At 46.8% G+C, this 20743-nt stretch overlaps 1 protein-coding gene across 1 annotated transcript in view; it reads left to right on the plus strand.

Annotated features, from left to right (window-relative positions):
• Positions 1–20743, plus strand: part of LOC142785338 (uncharacterized) — a 106645-nt gene that overhangs the window by 15986 nt on the left and 69916 nt on the right. The window contains exon 4 of the mRNA XM_075883819.1: positions 9560–9762. Coding sequence (XP_075739934.1) covers positions 9560–9762 — 203 coding nt within the window. The remainder of the gene's footprint in view (positions 1–9559; positions 9763–20743) is intronic.

The following is a 20743-nucleotide window of genomic DNA, read 5'->3' on the forward strand; positions in this document are numbered from 1 at the left end:
TTAGCCATCGACCCAAGTAAGTCGCAATTTAACACCCCATTTCACAACCACGTTAACCAATTTAGCCATCGACCCAAGTAAGTCGCACTTTAACACCCCGTTAACCAATTATATGCTCCGCATCCTCCTCAGTGTTCCCCCGAGGGAAGCTGCGGGCAATTTTTTCAGCGGGGCTCGCACCCCCAAGGAAATTACGGGAAGCACAGGCTTGGAATCTGCTTCAGATAAATAGCGTTCTTGATATTCGCGACTTTTTTTTGTCGAGTGGGAAACAAAGCGATATGACATATATAATGGGAACTTACTCCATTTTCGTGTGCAAGCTTTATCGCAAAAGCTTTTTGTGACTAGGAAGTAGAAGTGAAACTGAGACAAATTTAATTATCAGGGTATGCACTGCTCTGCCATTAAGTTCAAGATTTGGCATCACGATATAATAAATAATTTTTTTTACAAAATTAGGAAAGAAACACGCTCGTTTTTTTCGAAAGTACGCATAATCTATTTATAGAACTAGTGGTACGGTAATAAGTGAGAAGTACTTAACGTTTCGCATCCTGTTATGCAAGGTGCGTCTGTCTGAGTGGTCTGCCCCCAACGCATCTTTCATTGGGTTCAGTCGGATGAGCGTGATCCTCCATCTAATTAGCTTCATTGTCGTATTGCAGTCACTTTAATCGAGTTTTGGCAGGAAGCGATTATGAAAAAGTGTCCATTCGATGCATCGTTTTCCACTAGCATAAGACACTACGTCTATGCGCAGCGGTACGTGGGCAACGCTTCGCTTAAACTGCCAAATACAACTTGTTAAGCTCCAACGTCAAAGCAAATCAGGAAACCTAGCCACCTTTAGTCTTTTTTTAATAACAAAGGTACTTCATTGGTGCTTTGCACCGCGCTCCACTACTTACGCTGCGCAAAAAAAAAGAAACTGAAATTGCGGGAAAATGTTTGTAGGCACTTCGCTAGTTAACGCAATGCAATCCAAAGCCTGTACTTCCCATAAGTTTCATAGAAGTACATAATAACAGCGCCAGATTCCTCTCTAGGTATTATTGTATCAAACGCCATCATTGTCTTGATGCACGCAGAACATACTTCGTGACCGGTGGTTCTTCCTCCACAAAGCTTTAGCGACACCCACGTTCATGTAAGTGAAAAGCAAAGAAACGGCAGGGTAAGAATACACGAGTACACCACGCTCTAAAAGTCAGCCAATCATGACACGGGACAAATAACTAGTTTTGCTGGCCGACAAATGGAATAATGTACTTACCAAAGAGAACTTTCGTGAAGTAAGCTCGTGGTGCTGCTTCATAAACATTATTACAATGTTTTATTTGCAAATAAAGTCCCCGAAATTCGTTCAACAATTTTTTATAGCGGAGACACATTGATTTACGGTGCAAAAATCTGCATCACCATTCGAGTTTGTTATTAGGACAAAGGAAAAACACAAGAAGCTTTGGTTAATATATCTACAAGCGAAAACAGGCAGTGATAGCACATGTCTTGTAGTAGCTAATTTATTTCCCGGGCTTTCTGGTTCTGTGCTTTCAACTAAGAATCGTAGCGAGCGCTATACCTTTCAACATGTCCTCTGCGTGGATTCATAATCGGATAGAGAGATGTCAAGAGCACCCACTTCTAATCGGGTGGACGCGTAGTGCCACCAATACCTTAATTAGCCTTTCCTATGCCCTGTATTTTAGTGCTTAAAACAATATATATAGCGACTGAAAGATCTATATGATTTATTTTCACTTGCCTGCACTACCTTTATTTGCGTTTATTTGTTGCTGTATAAGTCGTTTTCATTTTAAATGCGAAGCATTTCTTAGCGAACTTTGTCGACATTGAGCGCATTTATCTATCTAGCATTCTATCTAGCCGCCAGGACATATTGCCGCGAGGTGTATTGCGGATAGTGTTGCGCATGCCGATACCGCTACTCATCTGCGAAGATCATGGCCCGCACGTCGACCATTCGTTGATAACGAGATAGTGCCAGACGCTACGGCGACTGTATCTCGGATGGTGAACGCGCCTTGCGTTCAGTGGGACATTTCTGTTACCCGACGGCCGTCGAACGCGCCTTGCGTTCCAGTGGGGCATTTCTGTTACCCGACGGCCGTCGAACGCGCCTTGCGTTCTAGTGGGACATTTTCTGTTACCCGACGGCAGTCGAGCACGCTGTTCGCCTCCCGCTAAGCCGGTGTGTCTGTTGTTCCTTTAGTGGGCGCAAGTCCGCCAAATAAACGGATCTCCTTCTATTTCTACTAACCTCCCAGTCTCCTGTCTTTGGGCTACCCTCACTCTTACGTGACATCTGGTGGATGTGCGGGGTATCTATCGACGGCCACCCGTTATCTGCCTTGATTGACACAGGAGCTGACTACTCGGTCATCAGCGGGCCATTGACAGCACAACCGAAGAAAGTTAAGACGGCTTGGGACGGCCCGCAGATCCGAACAACGGGAGGCCACCTCCTCACCCCATCGGGGCGATGTACTGCAAGGGTGACATTCGATGGTCACACATACCTTGCCACTTTCTTGGTGCTCCCACAGTGCTCCCGTGACGTCATTCTCGGCATGGACTTCTTGACTCAACATCACGCGGTTATCAAACCGACCTGGCGTCCAGATCCATCAAACTTTCCTCGGATGAAGCCATAAATTCATACTCGGCACCACATCATCGCGCAGCCCTCCGTGTGCTCGAGAATGACGTGAGCGTCCCACCCCGATCAACGACCCTAATCCCCGTAATCACTGGTACTGCCGAAAACGCTCATGGCGTCGTCGAAGGTAACATACAGCTTTTGCTTGGCCGTGATATCGCAATCGCAAGAGGCATTGCGGACTTCCGGAATGGACAGGGCCCAGTGCTGCTAACAAATTTCAGCCAAGAACACCATCACCTGGCCAAAGGCACGACCATTGCTTTTCTCGATGAAATCGCGGAAGTCAGTGACACCCTCGCGCTCTCGAATCCAGCGACCATCACTCCACAGACCCACAACTCGCAGCTGTCATTCGACATTAACCCTTCCTTGCCTCAATGCAAGCAGCAACTGCTCCAGAACCTCCTTCGACGTTATGACGACTGTTTCACCACTTCTTCACGGGTCCGACACACTTCTCTGGCAAAGCATTGAATCATAACACAAAAAGACATGCGCCCTCTCCATCAAAGCCCTTAACGTGTGTCGGCACGTGAACGTCAGGCCATCCGAGAGCAAGTTGAGGAATTGTTACACGACGATGCAATTCAGCCATCGAAAAGACCATGGGCGGCACCAGTCGTCCTTGTCAAAAAGAAAGACGGAAGTCTTCGGTTTGGCGTCGATTACCGACGGTTGAATAGTGTAACCAAGAAGGACGTGTACCCTTTACCAAGGATCGACGATACCCTAGATCGTCTTAGTGACGCAAGGTACTTCTCGTCCATTGATCTGAAGACAGGGTATTGGCAAATTCAGGTTGATGAAAAAGACCGAGAAAAGACCGCCTTCATCACGCCGCATGGATTGTATGAATTCAAAGTGATGCCATTTTGACTTTGTTCTGCTCCAGCAACCTTCCAGCGTCTAATGGACACAGTACTGGCAGGTCTCAAGTGGCAAATATGTCTCGTATACCTGGACGATGTGGTCGTCTTCGCCTCCAACTTCAGCGACCATTTGAAAAGGCTCCGGACGGTACTGGACGCAATTAAGTCATCAGGACTGACACTGAAGCAAGAAAAATGCCATTTTGCCTATGAAGAACTACAGTTCCTTGGCCATGCTATAAGCAAAGATGGCGTAAGACCAGATCCCAAGAAAACAGCCGCTACCGCACAGTTTCCTCAGCCGCAAGATAAGAGAGCAGTGCGCCAATTTTTAGGACTGTGCGCCTATTACCGACGCTTCGTCAAGAACTTCTCACACATTGCTGCCCCTTTGACACAGCTCACCAAGTCGGACGCCCTTTTCGAATGGAAAGCTGAGCAACGTGAGGCATTCAAAGAACTTCAACAACGTTTACAGTCGCCGCCTGTGCTGGGTCACTTTGATGAAAATGCCGAAACTGAGATACATACAGACGCCAGCAGCATCGGCTTAGGTGCCGTTCTCGTTCAGAAGCAGAAGGGCTGCGAGCGCGTCATCGCGTATGCAAGCCGCTCACTGTCGAAAGCGGAAGTGAACTATTCCACGTCTGAGAAGGAGTGTCTTGCGATAGTATGGGCCACCTCGAAATTCCGCCCATACTTATATGGTAGACCCTTCAAGGTCGTAACGGACCATCATTCGTTGTGCTGGTTGGCCAGTTTGAAAGACCCTTCTGGCCGCCTCGCTCGATGAAGCCTACGGCTTCAAGAGTTTGACGTGAAGGTAGTCTACACATCTGGTCGTAAGCACTCCGACGCAGACTGCCTCTCAAGAGCCCCTGTCGGCGCAACACCAAGCCATGAAGACGACGATGCCTTCCTTGGGCCTAGCAGCAGCAGCACCTTTGCATTACAGCAGCGCTCAGACCCAATCCTACAACAATTGATCAACTACATCGAAGGAAAGGCCTCCATACCACCTGCACTGTTCAAGCGTGGGATATCCTCCTTTTGTGTGCAAAACGGGGTGGTAGTTGAAAAGAACTTCGCACCGAATAAGGCAGCTTACCTTCTTGTCGTCCCAAGCAGCCTCAGAGAAGAAATTTTACAAGCGTTACATGACGAACCCACTGCAGGCCACCTCGGTTTTACACGCACACTCCACAGAATTCAAGAACGATACTACTGGCCCCACCTCTCCTCAGATGTTGCGCGGTACGTCAAGAGTTGCCGCGAATGTCAGCGCCGGAAGAGACCTCCAACAAAACCAGCTGGATTTCTCAAGCCAATTGAACCCCCATCGAGACCATTCCAACAGATTGGTATGAACCTGCTTGGACCATTCCCCACGTCAACATCCGGTAACAAGTGGATCATAGTGGCCACTGATTACCTTACCCGATACGCTGAAGCTAAGGCCCTCCCGAACGGCACAGCCATAGAAGTTGCCAAATTTTTTGTCGAATCAATTGTCCTCCATCATGGCGCACCTGAGGTACTAATAACAGACAGGGGAACAGCGTTTACGGCTGATCTTGCTCAGGCAATTTTACATTACAGTCATACAGAGCACCGAAGAACAACTGCGTACCATCCGCAGACAAATGGTCTCACGGAACGCTTGAACAAGACCATTGCCGATATGCTCGCTATGTACGTGGACACAGAACACAAGACCTGGGACTTGATTCTGCCTTACGTGGTCTTCGCCTACAACACCGCAGTGCAGGAGACCACTAAAATGACACCATTTAATCTCGTCCATGTGAGGGATGCCGTTACTACCCTGGACGCCATGCTGCCTAATGTCACCAATGAAAACAACCTAGACGTTGCCGTCTACCTTCAGCGCGCAGAAGAAGCCCGGCAGCTTGCTCGTCTTCGCATAAAAGACCAACAGCGAAACGACGCAAGACGCTACAACCTACGGAGACGCGATTTAACATACAAGCCAGGTGACAAAGCCTGGGTTTGGACGCCCGTTCGCCGCCGAGGATTAAGCGAAAAACTCATGCGCCGTTATTTCGGCCCATACAAAGTCATCCGTCAAGTGGGTGAAGTGGACTATGAAGTAGTCCCTGATGGGACTAGCTCATCCCAATGACACCACGCACGACAAGAAGTGGTACACGTCGCCCGTTTGAAGCCCTATCATGCGCGCTAAAGGAGGCTCCCTGTTTGCATCTGTTTTCTTTATGTGTGCGTGATTCGTGCTTGTTTGCCATTTACTTCCACACAGGCTGTCCTTTTGTTTTGGTTTTATTTTAAACAAAGCATCGGGTCAATGCTTACGTTGAGGAGGGGAGCAATGCCGCGAGGTGTATTGCGGATAGTGTTGCGCATGCCGATACCGCGACTCATCTGCGAAGATCATGGCCCGCACGTCGATCATTCGTTGATAACAAGATAGTGCCAGACGCTACAGCGACTGTATCTCGGATGGTGAACGCACCTTGCGTTCAGTGAGACATTTCTGTTACCCGAGAGCCGTCGAACGCGCCTTGCGTTCCAGTGGGGCATTTCTGTTACCCGACGGCCGTCGAACGCGCCTTGCGTTCCAGTGGGACATTTTCTGTTACCCGACGGCAGTCGAGCGCGCTGTTCGCCTCCCGCTAAGCCGGTGTGTCTGTTGTTCCTTTAGTGGGCGCAAGTCCGCCAAATAAACGGATTTCCTTCTATTTCTACTAACCTCCCGGTCTCCTGTCTTCGGGCTACCCTCACTTTTACGTGACAATATAGTTCTCCTTGGTGCTTCGATAATGGTACTGTACAAAAATTGGTATGATATAACACAACTGCATGACTAGCATACATGGCTAGTCATAACATGAAAATCCTTACATGCATGTCATGAATGACATTACTTATATTTCTTGCTTTTGCTGCTCTTTCGATGGTTTCGTTCACATGACATATTGCAAAACTGGTATGGTATGACATGACTGCATTGTGAACATAAATAGACCCTAACGTGGAAATCATGACAGTATGTCATGTAAGTCATATATCATGACTACACCCCATGCTCATGGTGCACTCGCGGTCGTTTCGCTAGCTTCACATATACCAAACTTAGTATTACGGGACGTGAAGGGATGACGAAGGTATATGACTGATGCAAACATGATAATCATGAGATCCGTGTCATATAGGAACTGACTAGAAGACACGTTCTTGATGCTCTCGCGGCCGTATCGCTAGTTTCATGAATATCGAATTTGGTATTACGTAGCCCAAACGAATGACGAAGGTAAATGACACATCCAAACATGCTAATCATGACATGCGTGTCATTTAAAAAATGCCTGCATGCTACGCTCATAGTGCACTCCCGGTCCTTTCGCTAGCTTCCCATATACCAAATCTGGTGTTACGTGAAGTCAATGAATGACGAAGCTATATGACTGGTGCAAACATGATAATAATGACCTGCGTGTTATGTAAGAACATTACAAAGTACCACACTCATGATGCATTCACGGCCGTTTCGCTAGCTCCACATATACGAAGTTTGGTGTGATGTACGTAATGTGAATAGAGGACGAAGGTAAATGACATGTCTGACCATGATAATCATGACATGCGCGTATCATGCAACGTTGGTGTCATGTAAAACTTGCCTAATGCTACGCTCATAGCACCCTTGTGGTCCTTTCGCTAGCTCCGCTTATACCAAATTTGGTATCCCATGACGTGAATTGACGACGACGGTAAATTACACGTCCAGAAATCATAATCAAGACATGCAAGTCATGTACGGCATAATTTACGTGCTACTCATGAAGGTTTTCTGATTTCAAAGTGACCTATCAACCTTCTTCATTCCTGCTTCGCATATAATCGAATCCCACTGTACGTGGGATCTGCCATTTTTTCCCATTCTTACTTGAATGTCCTTTTCGTTGCTTTTTATTTTATAATATTTCTATACTGTATTTGACAGCGTTGTATTGCTTTTTATACAGCATTTCGCATTTTGCTTTTTATTTCATTGTATTCTCATAATTAAATCTTGTATTTCAACTGCTCTTGCCTGAGGCTGCTAATTTTTGTCTTGCATACTATCAGTATTACCAACTGCTAATCTTGTGCTAGATGTTTTAAATGAGGAACGTTTTATAGTCGTACTACTCGCAAATCCAGCGTTGGTGGTGTCATCTACACCCCACTGCGCATGCATTACAATTATAATAATCATGATTATCACGTCTCGTGCCAAATGTCGTCCTCGCCCTTTCTATTCGCAAGCGGCCTTTGGTGCTAGTGCGGCGTTTCGCCGCGGGGCGCCGAAACTGGAGTAGAAATGCCGCTGAGTCGCCTCTCGCGCAAAAGAACGCCGCGGCTGCATTCGAAGTGGCTATACGGCTCGGTTTTGGCTGTATTCGCATTATTTATTATGTAATGGGAACTTGGAAACGACAATCGCGAAGCACTTGTTGTCCTAGACACCTGGGTCATTTCAAAGGCGTGTGTCGTTTACGATTTCTTGGTCGGGGTGCTCGTGCGTCGTCTCCAAGGCTGATACCAGATAGCTGATGTCAGTAATCTGCAGAAGATCATTTTGTCACAATGGCGTTTCCCTGACTGAGAGTTGCTTTTTGATTAACTGAAAGTCGATAAGAAAGCTTCGCCAGGAGCTAATAATAAAAGCATGGGTGCCCAATGTTCCCCGATGCTTGCTACTGTCTATAGTGGCGTAGCACATTTTGCGCAAGCCTGGAGTTCATGCACAAAAAGCACAAAATCTCACAAGACTCACTTTCAAGGATATAGGTCATCATCCGTTCCATTCACAAAGAATTACATGTGTTGCCACCGAGAAAAACGAAGTGTTAAAAAATGAGGAACTTTGGCAGGTGATTTCACCGTTTCAGAACTTAAACAATGAAATCATAGTGGAATAAACAAAAACAACTCCATATGCGGTGAGATTTATGCGATCATTGCCTATGGTTTGAACGGGCACTGTTAAAGTCCGAAGTGCAATGCCGATTTTTAACTTGAACCAAAATGACAGGCATGAAAAATTCGGCCTGTGGTCAGTTTGTTGAGCTTCTCTGTGTATTCGTTGACGCATTGTTGTAGCCGTAATATCCCACTGCTCAACTCTGTTTTTTTCTTCTTCCCTCTGACTTCTTAATTCGGTAGCGGGCAAAGTAGAGCCAAATGCTTTGTGGTGCCCATTGGCTCCTATTCAGCTCCGGGGCATATTGTTAACGTTGCACACAGCAGTGATGGCGAGGCAGCGTTGTTACTGATAGACTCATTTGTTGACTGTTTGGAGGCAGCGTACTCCCGTTTAGTGATACCTATTGCCATGTTGCCAAATGTGACCGTTAGTCTTCAGCCGCAACTACTTATATTTTATAAAATACTCAGGTCGTAAATGACGATAGATAGATAGATAGATAGATAGATAGATAGATAAATAGATAGATAGATAGATAGATAGATAGATAGATAGATAGATAGATAGATAGATAGATAGATAGATAGATAGATAGATAGATAGATAGATAGATAGATAGGTAGGTAGGTAGGTAGGTAGGTAGGTAGGTAGGTAGGTAGGTAGGTAGGTAGGTAGGTAGGTAGGTAGGTAGGTAGGTAGGTAGGTAGGTAGGTAGGTAGGTAGGTAGGTAGGTAGGTAGGTAGGTAGGTAGGTAGGTAGGTAGGTAGGTAGGTAGGTAGGTAGGTAGGTAGGTAGGTAGGTAGGTAGGTAGGTAGGTAGGTAGGTAGGTAGGTAGGTAGATAGATAGATAGATAGATAGATAGATAGATAGATAGATAGATAGATAGATAGATAGATAGATAGATAGATAGATAGATAGATAGATAGATAGATAGATAGATAGATAGATAGATAGATAGATAGATAGATAGATAGATAGATAGATAGATAGATAGATAGATAGATAGATAAACGCTTCAGACTTGAGAAATGCCTGTTACATTTTGTAATGCGCAGAAAGTGTTCGAGAAAGAGCCCATGGAGCGAAGCCTGCCCGCCTGGATCGCTGCGAAGCGCCTCAACATGCCGAATGAAGAGAAGCAGCTGTTCCGCTACATCACCCACAACTTCGACCAAATATCCAAGACGGAAAGCTTCTACGAGCTCGATGCCACGCAGCTCAAGGAGATACTACGCGCCGACGTCATCAAGGCTGAGGAGTGCGTATGGTGGATTTGCGCTCTTTAATTCACAAACCTTTTACCGCGCGAAGTGGACAAAAACAAAGATTTGTTGATCACGTCGTTTTAGATGCAAAAAAAAGCTCTTTGACTAGCCTGTGTGTAACACTCTCCCTCCGTCGACACCGCTTCCGTCGCCGCAGGTGTTGGAGCGGTGCCAAGTAGCTCACGCCCTCCTAGCAGTGCGTGGTGACGCTCTCTCCCTCGCCTGCCGCGTGCTTGCCGCGTATCAGCTCTGTCTCTATTCACCCTATCCACAGCTCGCAACGCTCGAGCCCATTCCTCGCATCATCTCACCCGCGCCACCTCTCTGCATCTTTCGGTGAGAAGCCCCGAGCCGGTGGGTGTGCGACTCGGGAATCTCGCGGCACCGGCAATGTGGACAGCGCCCCGCTGCTTTTGCCGTGCGATCGCGCCGACACGAGCGACGCCGTCGCGGTATGCTTCTCACTAGTGTGCGCTTACCTTTCCCAGCTGTCGACGGCGTTGCCAGGGTTAGCGAAGCCGATCTCGTTTGCGAATGGTGACGTCATCACCATTGGCAACGAGATCGACGACGAGGTGCGTATTGTCGAGGTTCGTCGACGAGGTGCGTATCAAGGGAGCCGAACGCAAGCGTCGGTTGTGGTAGACCAGTGACACCAACGAGGAGTGAGTCAAGACGAAGCCACCTAAAAATTGGTGAAGAACACCGATCGCGTTCGAGAATTCAGACGGCTCGCGCATAACACCGACGAGACGCGAGACAAGGAAGCCGATCACAAGCGTCTTCAACGCAGCCCACCTCCCGTGTCTTCTCGTGTCAAAGAAATGTTTCCTCGAGTAAACGCTACACCGAGTTTCGCTTTAAACCGTTTTTCCAGCACCCCTTTCAACGGCCGTTTCAACCGGGTCAACACCGTACGCACCACTGCTGCTTCGCATCTCGTCCTCCTTCCCTTCGGGAATATGGTCCATAGTTTTTAAAACCCATTCAGGTCGGGAATCTTCTAGTAGAGTCGTCTAGTAAGCGTTTTCTAGAGCCTAGAGTCTTCTAGTACGTATTCTTCTAAGAGCTAGGACCTCGAAAAAACATGAACAAAAATCACAGCATATCACAAGACTGAACATATATGATGAGAGGGAGAAGCGTCCATCCATCCGTCCAACCATCCATCCATTTGACCATCCATCCGTCCGTCCATCTGTCTCTCTCTCTGTCTATCTGTTCATGTGTTTGTGGATATGCTATGCTGGCTACGCCGGAGACATCGACTAGCCTGAACCATAAGGAGTTTTGCCCCTAAAAAAATGGCAGCCTTCATCTTCCCACTGTGGAAACTCGAATAAATGCGTCACCGAGTGTTGAGGGTCTTGCATGAATGTTACGTAATTGGCTATGTTTTGGGAATGCTTAATTGTTTCGTGTTTTATTATTCTTATTTATTGAATGAAGGAGAAGTGTTGCCTTCTACTTCAAGCCAAAGGCAAGTAAAGGTGCTCTTGAGTGACCCTTGAACGCGCGATCCAGTGCCTACATGTACGGGGTGGCCTGTGAAAGGTTGCGCAGCGCGAGCAGGCGTTTTTTTTTTTTTATTTATTGGCGATGCTTCTTATAACAACTCTCTTTCGTCCCTCGTAGCCGTTGTAGTGTGTAACAAGTATAACATTTTGACCTCCAAGGTGGTGCTAGTGAGACATTTCTTCTGTACGTTGTTGAACAATGAAAAATAATGCTCAATGTACATGCCAATGGCTGCTAATGGGGAATGAGAGGCAGGAACATTCGACTTTTAGTTAACGGACACGCTACAATCCTCATTAGCAGCCATTGGCATGTACATTTAGCACTATCTGACAAGAAAGGGTGGCTACCCTGGGCGTAATGGGCGTAATGTCCTTAGTTTTAGAAAGGTTTAGCGAGCGTTGAGCCGCAGTGCCATGAATACAATGAACTAGTACATACCATGAATGAACTTGAGGTGGTTAAAGGTGGGAAGTAGATACGAAGCAAAAGCCGTAAGAAAATGAGTAAAAGCCGAATTCTCCAGTGTCTCTCATTTCCCATTAGCAGCCATCGTCATGTACATTGAGCACTATCTGACAGGAAAAGGTTGCTACGTTATACTCGCTGGGCGTAACCTCTTTGTTTTTAGAAAGGTTTAGTGAGCGTTGGGCCGCAGTGCCATGAATAGAGTGAACTAGTATATACTATGAACTTGAGGTGGTTAAAGGTGGGTAGTATACCCGAAGCGCAAACTGTAAGAAAGTGTGCTTGTGCCACCTCTCGTTTAGTCCTTGCATTGTGCCCCGCCGCGGTGGTCTAGTGGCTAAGGTACTCGGCTGCTGACCCGCAGGGCGCGGTTTCGAATCCCGGCTGTGGCGGCTGCATTTCCGATGGAGGCGGAAATGTTGTAGGCCCGTGTGCTGAGATTTGGGTGCACGTTAAAGAACCCCAGGTGGTCTAAATCTCCGGTGCCCTCCACTACGGCGTCTCTCATAATCATATAGTGGTTTTGGGACGTTAAACCCCACATATCAATCAATCAGTCCTTGCATTGTCTGCTGGATGGCGGTGCTTCTATATGGAGAACAGAGTCACTGTATATGCTGCCTTTAGGTAGCACAGTTGCGCCAGAGTACGCCATTTTGGGTTCAAATGTCTTGCGGAAAAGCCACTCACCACCCGCGCCGGAGCAGCGCTCGCGCTTATAGCGTTGCTCTATTTTTTTGCTTTCTTTTCTTTCCATTTTTTATTAAAGTACGAGACAAACTCAGTTGTTCTGGTCACGCCTCCAAGCCTTGATTTAATTTATTTTTACCATTTTGGTAAGTAATAATGAAAGCACGTGCGTATGTTCATTTAACTAGTGGTGCATAAGTATAGTTTTAGGAGGCCACACATTAGCTTCGGTTTCTTTTGAAGTGTTTTTCCTATTTACATATATGAAATTATATTTCAGTCTTCATCGCTATCGAGCCATGGATAGAATATTTTCATCGCGTTGGGCTTATTGGTTACTTGTGTGAGTTAACCCGCTAAAGCTTTGTAGTCTCCAACTGAATGGAGCTGGATAGCGATCGAGAGTGGCCGTACGACGCCCGCGTTAAGCGCGCATCTCGTATTACGCTCGTATTACAGTCGCGGCTCAAGCCAATTCATGTGAATAGCCGTTCAACAACCCTCTCGTGTTCAACATTCTTTTCGCTTAAGGTTTCAATGCTGCATTCTATTCACGCACCAGCAGCAACACCTTGCCGAATCAAATAGTTCTAGTTTAAATCTTTCCTTTATTTTTAGCGTTTTAACCGCGAGAATAATTTGGACGTACGCAGCTGACACACGCTGCCCAACTCTGCATGTATAACGTATTGGCTACTGCATCTGCGGTTAATACAATTAGAGCGAGGTTTCCAATGCGGTGGAAAGATTTAAAAAAAGATCCGAGCGCATGGGCGTCAGCAGAGAAGTGGAAAGGCCTCCTCAAGCCACAACAGCACTTGCCTTCACCCAAGCTAGACCAGTGCTCTCGCTCTCCCTGAGCTGCAATGCAACGACGGTTTGCACCCCAAAATAAAAATCCTGCCGACGACAATGGCCAAGCGCTTATTCCTTCCGGTGGAACACTAATCTTTCTAGAGCAACACCCGCTGCACCCGCGTATAATCGCATGAGCTCTACGTAGTACGATTCAACACAAAATGCATTCGCTGCCACATTTTTCGTGACCAACAGGCAGCATGGCTACATTATCGGAGGAGCGCGGCGAAAATGACAACAGCCGTTGTCAACCCCGCTTGATCTGCCCGGAATCTGCGTAGCGTTGGCTTCTCCACAGTGCAAATGAACAACCTATGACCACGTGATGGCGCTCGGCAAATAGGGGCGCTGAACTCCTGTAGGCGGATTAAGCGGCGCCTAGAAAACAGTGGCGTCACTCTGCTACCTAAAGGTACAGTAACTCTAATGGGGAATGTATGATGAAAAGGTGCGAGATATGGTGGTACTTGGTGTGTTGAATAGATGGAAGAACGGACACACAAACAGAAGCATGGATGGACGCATGAAGGGATGCAGGGGCGGATGCATGGACAAATGCAGGGACGGACGCACGAACAGACGCACGCACGAACGGGCGGATGGACGCATGGACGGTCACACAGACGGACGCATGGATGTATGGAAGCAAGAACGAATGGACGGACGAATGCTTCGCTCCACTCTCCATCATTCACTCCTTGGATATGCTGCCATTTTTTTTTCTTTCTCTTGTTAGCAGACGCTCCCTGCGTGGGCCTTGCATGGCGAAAGAGCGGGAGGGGAGTGACCGTTTTGTGGTTCTTGAATGCCTCGATGTACTCGTTGGCTTCTCTGGCTTGTGTTCTCCTGAGCTGTTATGAGACGCGAGCATGCGCAGTCGGGGTGTGGACGGTGCCACTGCCGATGCTGAAGGGCGATATCGTGCGACTAATTGAGCTTGTGGTGTAAGTATCTATGAATTTAGAGAGTAGTAGTAAACAACTTTATTAAGGCAGCTGACAGTTTCCTAAGAGGCGAGGGCTAGCCATGCCTGGTCGACACCTCTTCAGCGCGTTTGATGGCCCGGAGCTAAATGTCCAGGCTTGTGGTCGTGAAGATTCTCTACCAGGCCTCACTTGAAGGTGACTGTCCTAAGAGGTTTGGTGGGGGAGGGTCCTTGCCACATCCCCAGATGATGTGTTCTAAAGTTGCGGTCTGTGTCTTGCAAAAGGTGCACGTAGATGTGAATAAGGCTGGGTATATGTGTCTGTATATGTACGAGGAAGGGAATGACTCTTCCCGTCATGTCGATGCCATATTTATTGATTTCTTAAAGGCATTTGATAGAGTCCCCTACAAACGTTTAAAACTAAAAATTCGCAATCTGAAGCTTGAAAACAATACAACACGGATACTGAAATTTTTTATTAACCGCTCCCAATCTGTAAATTGTGATCCCAATCTGTAAATTGTGATTCCCAATCTGTTAATTGTGTATTCCAATCTGTGATTGGAATAAACTAACCGAAGCATTTCCTCAACGCCCTTGACAATTTGCGTAAATACTCTTCTTCCATGACTTCCTTGAATGGTATTATCACCTTGTTGTTCAACTGTTACTTTTTTTTAAGCCATAACCCCTCTGTCTTATAGCAAAGAAATTGTGTAAAAAACGCTTTGCAACCTTGTTTCATTCTGTTATTTAGTGTGTTTCATGTATTCTCACCCTGCTTGGACTTTTTGTCTGCAGTATTCTAAAAATAAATAAATAAATGAAAAATAAAGCTAAATAGCTACACATCGAACCCTACTAGCGTTTTATCCGGTGTTCCCCAAGGCTCGGTTCTTGGTGCTCTTTTGTTCTTAATTTACATTAATGACATAGCATGTAACATAAGTTCGCAAATTCGGCTATATGCAGACGACTGCGTTATTTACAAAGAAATAACTTGCCCTACCGATAATACCATTTTACAATCGGACCTCGATAGGCTGGCCGAGTGGTGCGACACGTGGCAGATGAAAATTAATATAGGAAAAACTAAGCACTTGAAATTTAGTTCTGCTCTAATCCCTTGGCATAAGTCATACACCATAAATGACATTCGAATTTATTCAGTACAATCCTTTAAATATGTTGGCGTATTTTTCACAGCCAATCTAAACTGGACCACTCACATTGAACATATCACTACTAAAGCAATAAAAAAACTTGGCATCCTCAAAAGGCGTATATACCTTGCCAACAAAGAAACCAGACTGCATGCATACGTTTCCCTGATAAGACCATCGAACCAGACTGTATGCATACGTTTCCCTGATAAGACCATCGAGTATGCTTCAATAATATGGCACCCTCACACTGAAAATTTAACTTACCTGGTTGAATCAGTTCAAAACAAAGCTGCGCGCTTCATAACGTCATCATGCTCACCGTATGAAAGCGTAAGTTTCATACTGAAATCACTTAATCTGCCCTCCCTTGCCACGCGCCGTAAACTTGCAAGGCTATCTAATTTTCACTCGCTCTTCCACAGCAACTCCCAGTTTGCGCGCAAGCATATCCTCCCGCCATCACATATTTCGGCCCGTGTTGATCACCCTAACAAAGTTAATCCCATCTTCCCGAGAACAAAAACATACCAAAACTCGCCCTTAACCCTGTCAATAACCAACTGGAATTCCTTGCCAGCTGATGTAGCCACTCCAACAGAATCATCATCCTTTCTGAAAGCGGTAAAATTGTTCTTAGAAGTTCCAATCGATTAATGTAGTTATGCGGTGGTGTTGTTTATGTGAATTACTTGAATATTTTGTGTGTGTTATTCGCGCCTACACTTGTTACCTGGAGCCTATTGTATTTTGTTAACGTGCCTTTTCTTCTGCTGAGTTTATATATATATATGTTTTATATTATCCTTATAACCACTGTGATGTGTACTCTTTTTTTCATTTTTTTCCATTTAAGCTTTATATAATGATGCTTCTGAATATTTAATGTATTTTACACATGTTGAAAATCTTCCTAATCCCCCCCTATGTAATGCCCTCCCGGGTCCTTAGGGTATTAAAAAAATAAATAAATAAATAAATAAAGAAAAGTTGGTTAGAAGCGGCCGCCCAAGTGAGTTGTTGAGCTTTGTTTAGTTGCGGGTGTGGGGGTAATCTGGTTTACCTTGACAGGTTGTACTACTGCTTGATGTCATGAAAGCTGATGAGTGGTTTGGTCGCTTCGATATCGCGTAACGAAATCTGGCCCACCACTCGGCGTGCGAGTGCTCGAGCTTGTCTGTGGGTGGCTTTGTTACCCGGGTTTCCTGCATGCGCTGAGACCCAGATGAGTTGAATTAAATGGGGATCGTCATCGTCAGTGCTGCTGGAAGCAGTGTCGCCTGAACCGTTGCGTACCACTTGGGGCAGAGAACGGAGGATGCGCTCCGTGATTGGGGAAACGGTGCCAAGGGCAAATCGGGTGATGGGATATTTGGACTTACTAATGGTTGTTTCAAATACGGCAATTGCAGTGAGTGCTGTGGCAGGTTCTTTGGCCTTGCTGGGGTCCAGTCTACGCAGGAGCTGGCGCGCATTGTGGTAGGCTCTTTATCGACTGGAGTACGTTTCGACGACACAATGTTTGCATAGGCCTGTTTGAGAGCGGGGTATCTTGCCGCGTCGATGTTAGCCGCCCTAGTGTTCATATCGTAGGCACCGTGAATGTTTCTGGCGCGGGCCGATCGTCTACCATCATGAATGCCGGCCAGCATGTTCTTCGGCAGCAGCTGCACATTGAAGCGCTGTCTAATGAGGGGTGGTAGCGAGATCAAGTCTTGTCCACTTGGTGACGAGGGATTGGCGATACGTTAGAGTATGCATCTTTCAGTCTTACTACCACGCATTTAGTCAATTTGTGCAATTCGGTGAGCCTCGACAACTTCGTCTATTGTATTATGAATTCAAAGCCGGAGGTGCGTGATCGATGTGGTGCGGGAGAGGCCCAAGGCTTATCTTGTGGACAGTGCGAATAAGTCTGTCTACTTTTTCTTTTTCAGCCTTGAAGAGTCGTGAATACGGCCAGGCGTAAGTGATTCTTGTGAATACGAAGGTGTTTAACAGCTGAAGAAGTTCCTTCTCTTTCATGCCGCGTTCGCACGCAGAGATTCTTCCTAACAGACGGACAGTGTGAGTGACGGTGACCGCAAGCCTCTCTAATGCGATGGTATTGCTCCTGCTGGATTGTACGTGATTGTGAAGGCCGAGAACGCGCATGTGCTGCACTATTGGTATTTCGGATCCGGCGATCCTGAGAGTCATGGTTGGTAGTGGCATCTGCGTATAGGGTGTGTCGGATGTTGGGTATGCCGTCTAGTAACTGTGGGAGCTGGGTCATTACAAGGTTGAAGAGGAAGGTGAAAGAACGGCTCACTGTGGTGCGCCTTTATCGAATAGGGCAAGTCACTTCGGGGCGTTGCTGTCATTCAGGGACAGTTCCACAAGGCGGCCTTGTAGGAAAGAGCACAAGTAGTTGTAAATACGTTTCCCAGGATTTGTTGAAGCCAAGTGCTGGGCTACCGCTTGATCTGTCACGTTATCGAACGCCTTTCGTAGGTCTATGCCCAGCATTGCTCGCGTGCCCGCACGTACAGGGTCTTTAAATCGCGGTAGATTTGTACTAGTGCAACTTCAGTAGATTAGTCGGCGCGAAAACCGAGCATGGTTGAAGGGAAGAAGTCTTGCTCTTATGCAAGTGTTTCTAGCCGAGCCAACACCACGTGCTGAAATAGTTAGCCAAGGCATTCATTTAACGAGATGGGGCGAATATTTCATAAATCTGCTTTTTTTCGGGCTTCGGTATAAACACTACTTTCGCGTGCATCCATTATTCTGGTATACTGCCGGCGTGCCAGCAGTCGTTGAAATATTCAGTGAGGGCAGTCACATTCCTTGCATCTAGCTTGCGGATTGATTTGTTGGAGACGCCGTCTGGACCTGCTGCCGAAGTTGTGCGAATGTGTAGAATGACTGCATAGACTTCGGCTTCCATAATGCCGGCATCAAAAGTTAGGTTTGGTTTACTTTCGTAGGGTGGCAGTGGTGTCGCTGTTTGGTGGGCTTGGTTGATTTACTTGCCCGCCAGGTCGGTTAGTAAATCTTCTGATATGGGGTGTTGGTGGGCAAGTCGCTTAAGTCTGTGCCGTGCGACTGTTCTGGGGTCGTCGGGACCCAGTAAACGGCGTAACACTGCAACGTTTTCTTGTTGCCCAGCTGATCATTGAGTCCGCTGCGCGGCTGGCCCGATTGTTGGCGGGCGAGGTAGGTACTGTGTCACTCGATTTTTTCAGAGAGGGCCCGTATGCGGTGGTGCAATTTCTTATTGTAGCATTACTTCTGCCATCTGCGCAGCAGGCTTGCGTGTGCGTCTTACATGCATAGGCGTATCAGCCGAGGGGGCGGTGGGAGGGGCAACGGGGACGCGAGTGCTCCCACTGATAAATCTTGGAAGGATAGTGGTCACTCTTTGCTGCACGCTGGGGAAACCAACAAGTAAGGCGTAGTTTTCCATCACAGCAGTAATCACTGATTATGTTTCTACGGGAGAAAGAAATTGTTACGAAGGCTATGTTACAGCACAGTGAAATTTTACAGCGCAATGATATATATATATAAATATATATATATATGTGTGTGTGTGTGTGTGTGTGTGTGTGTGTGTGTGTGTGTGTGTGTGTGTGTGTGTGTGTGTGTGTGTGTGTGTGTGTGTGTGTGTGTGTGTGTGTGTGTGTGTGTGTGTGTGTGTGTGACGCATCAACAAGGCGATTCTAGGAGAAACCCACGAAGAGGAAGTGCGCGTGCATTAGAATAAACGCATGGCACCTGGACCACGACGTGTCTCCATTTTGAAGCGTCACACAAGTCGACAGGATCAACCTCATCAACGTGCTATGGCTAAGCCGAAGCCTCCGCTCAACATACAGAAGTTCAAGGGAACACCAGAAGACGTCCCAATCGACAACTGGCTTCTTCTTTTCGACATGAAGGCCGCCGAGGCATCATGGACTCCCCGCGATCGGGTCAGTCACTTCAGCGAATACATTGAAGGGGAAGCGTTTAAGTGGTACCTGACAGAGATTTTACGCAACGGCGAGACAACTTGGGACGATATCAAGCGTGGCATGCAAGCCCGCTTTGCTACGACTGACGGAGATGCCTTCCGTCTCTTCATTCACTACCGACTGAAAAGAGGGCAGGCCATCAAGGACTACTACGACGAGAAAAAGCGACTGGGTTCCTTGACTGACCTGAAAGAGTGCCACATCATTTCCGGACTGACTGATGGCATTCCTCCTGATGTGGAACTGGCGCTCGCCGGACTGTCTTTCAACTCGTCATTAGAGTGGCTCACCGCTGTTCAACGGGTCGAGACATCTTTAAAACGGGTGAGAGGAGTTTCCTTTACTCGTAACGCTAGTATCGCATCAAGAGCTCCACGTCTCTTCAGCAGACCGCAGCCACCAACAATAACTCCTCAACCACGTGCCCCGCAAAACGAATGTAGATACTGCTCAGCTGCTGTTTTCCCACGACAGTTTCTCTGGCACAACGAATGTCCGCGCCGCGGCAATGTGTCCGCTATTGACACTGAACGGGGAAAGGAGGAGGGCGACCCAGAGTTTCATTAATACACTTCAGTGCTCTCATCAACGGAAAGCCAGTGTGCAATTCTCGATACAGGAGCAACAATTACTTGTATCAGCGAGGTTGTGTACAAACAGCTAAATGTTCAGTTGATGAGAGACTCCAGCATCATAGTCCAGCAAGTTGCATCAAGCATTCGAACTTTGGGTCGCGTAAACATTCAGTTACAAATTGGGAACGTCATAAAGGAAGTTCATGCACATGTGCTGCGAGGCATGAGAACGCAATTAACTCTTGGCCTAGACAGCGCTTCATACTTCAATCTTTCTGTAAATCTGGAAAGCAAGTCAGTGACACAATCACGTGAGAATATGAACCTTCCGCATCACAATGAAAAGAAAACCATTCAAGACCCGCTGATGCGAACCCTGACTTCAGAAAACTTATCAGTGCATGAGTATGTGGCGCTCGACTCTCTTTTAAGCAAGTATAACGAGATATTTTTGAAATGTCAGACATATATTGGGTGCATCACTACTGAGAAACATAGGATCGCACTTACCAATGCTGTCTCTATTCGTCGAGCACCATACCGATGTTCACAGGCAGACAAAGTGAAGATCAACAAACAAGTTAACGCTCTCTTCAAGCAAGGTGTTGTGAGGCCTTCATTATCGCCCTACGCCGCACCTGTCGTTTTAGCAAAAAAGAAAGGTGAAGGACGCACTCGTCTATGTATTGACTACCGGAAACTCAATTTCATAACGGTACCCGACTTTCAACCAATTCTACGTATAGATGGTATTCTTGACCACTTACGAAAGGCGG

This window comes from Rhipicephalus microplus, unplaced genomic scaffold (genome assembly GCF_043290135.1).
Source record: "Rhipicephalus microplus isolate Deutch F79 unplaced genomic scaffold, USDA_Rmic scaffold_21, whole genome shotgun sequence".
NCBI classification, from domain to species: Eukaryota; Metazoa; Arthropoda; class Arachnida; order Ixodida; family Ixodidae; genus Rhipicephalus; species Rhipicephalus microplus.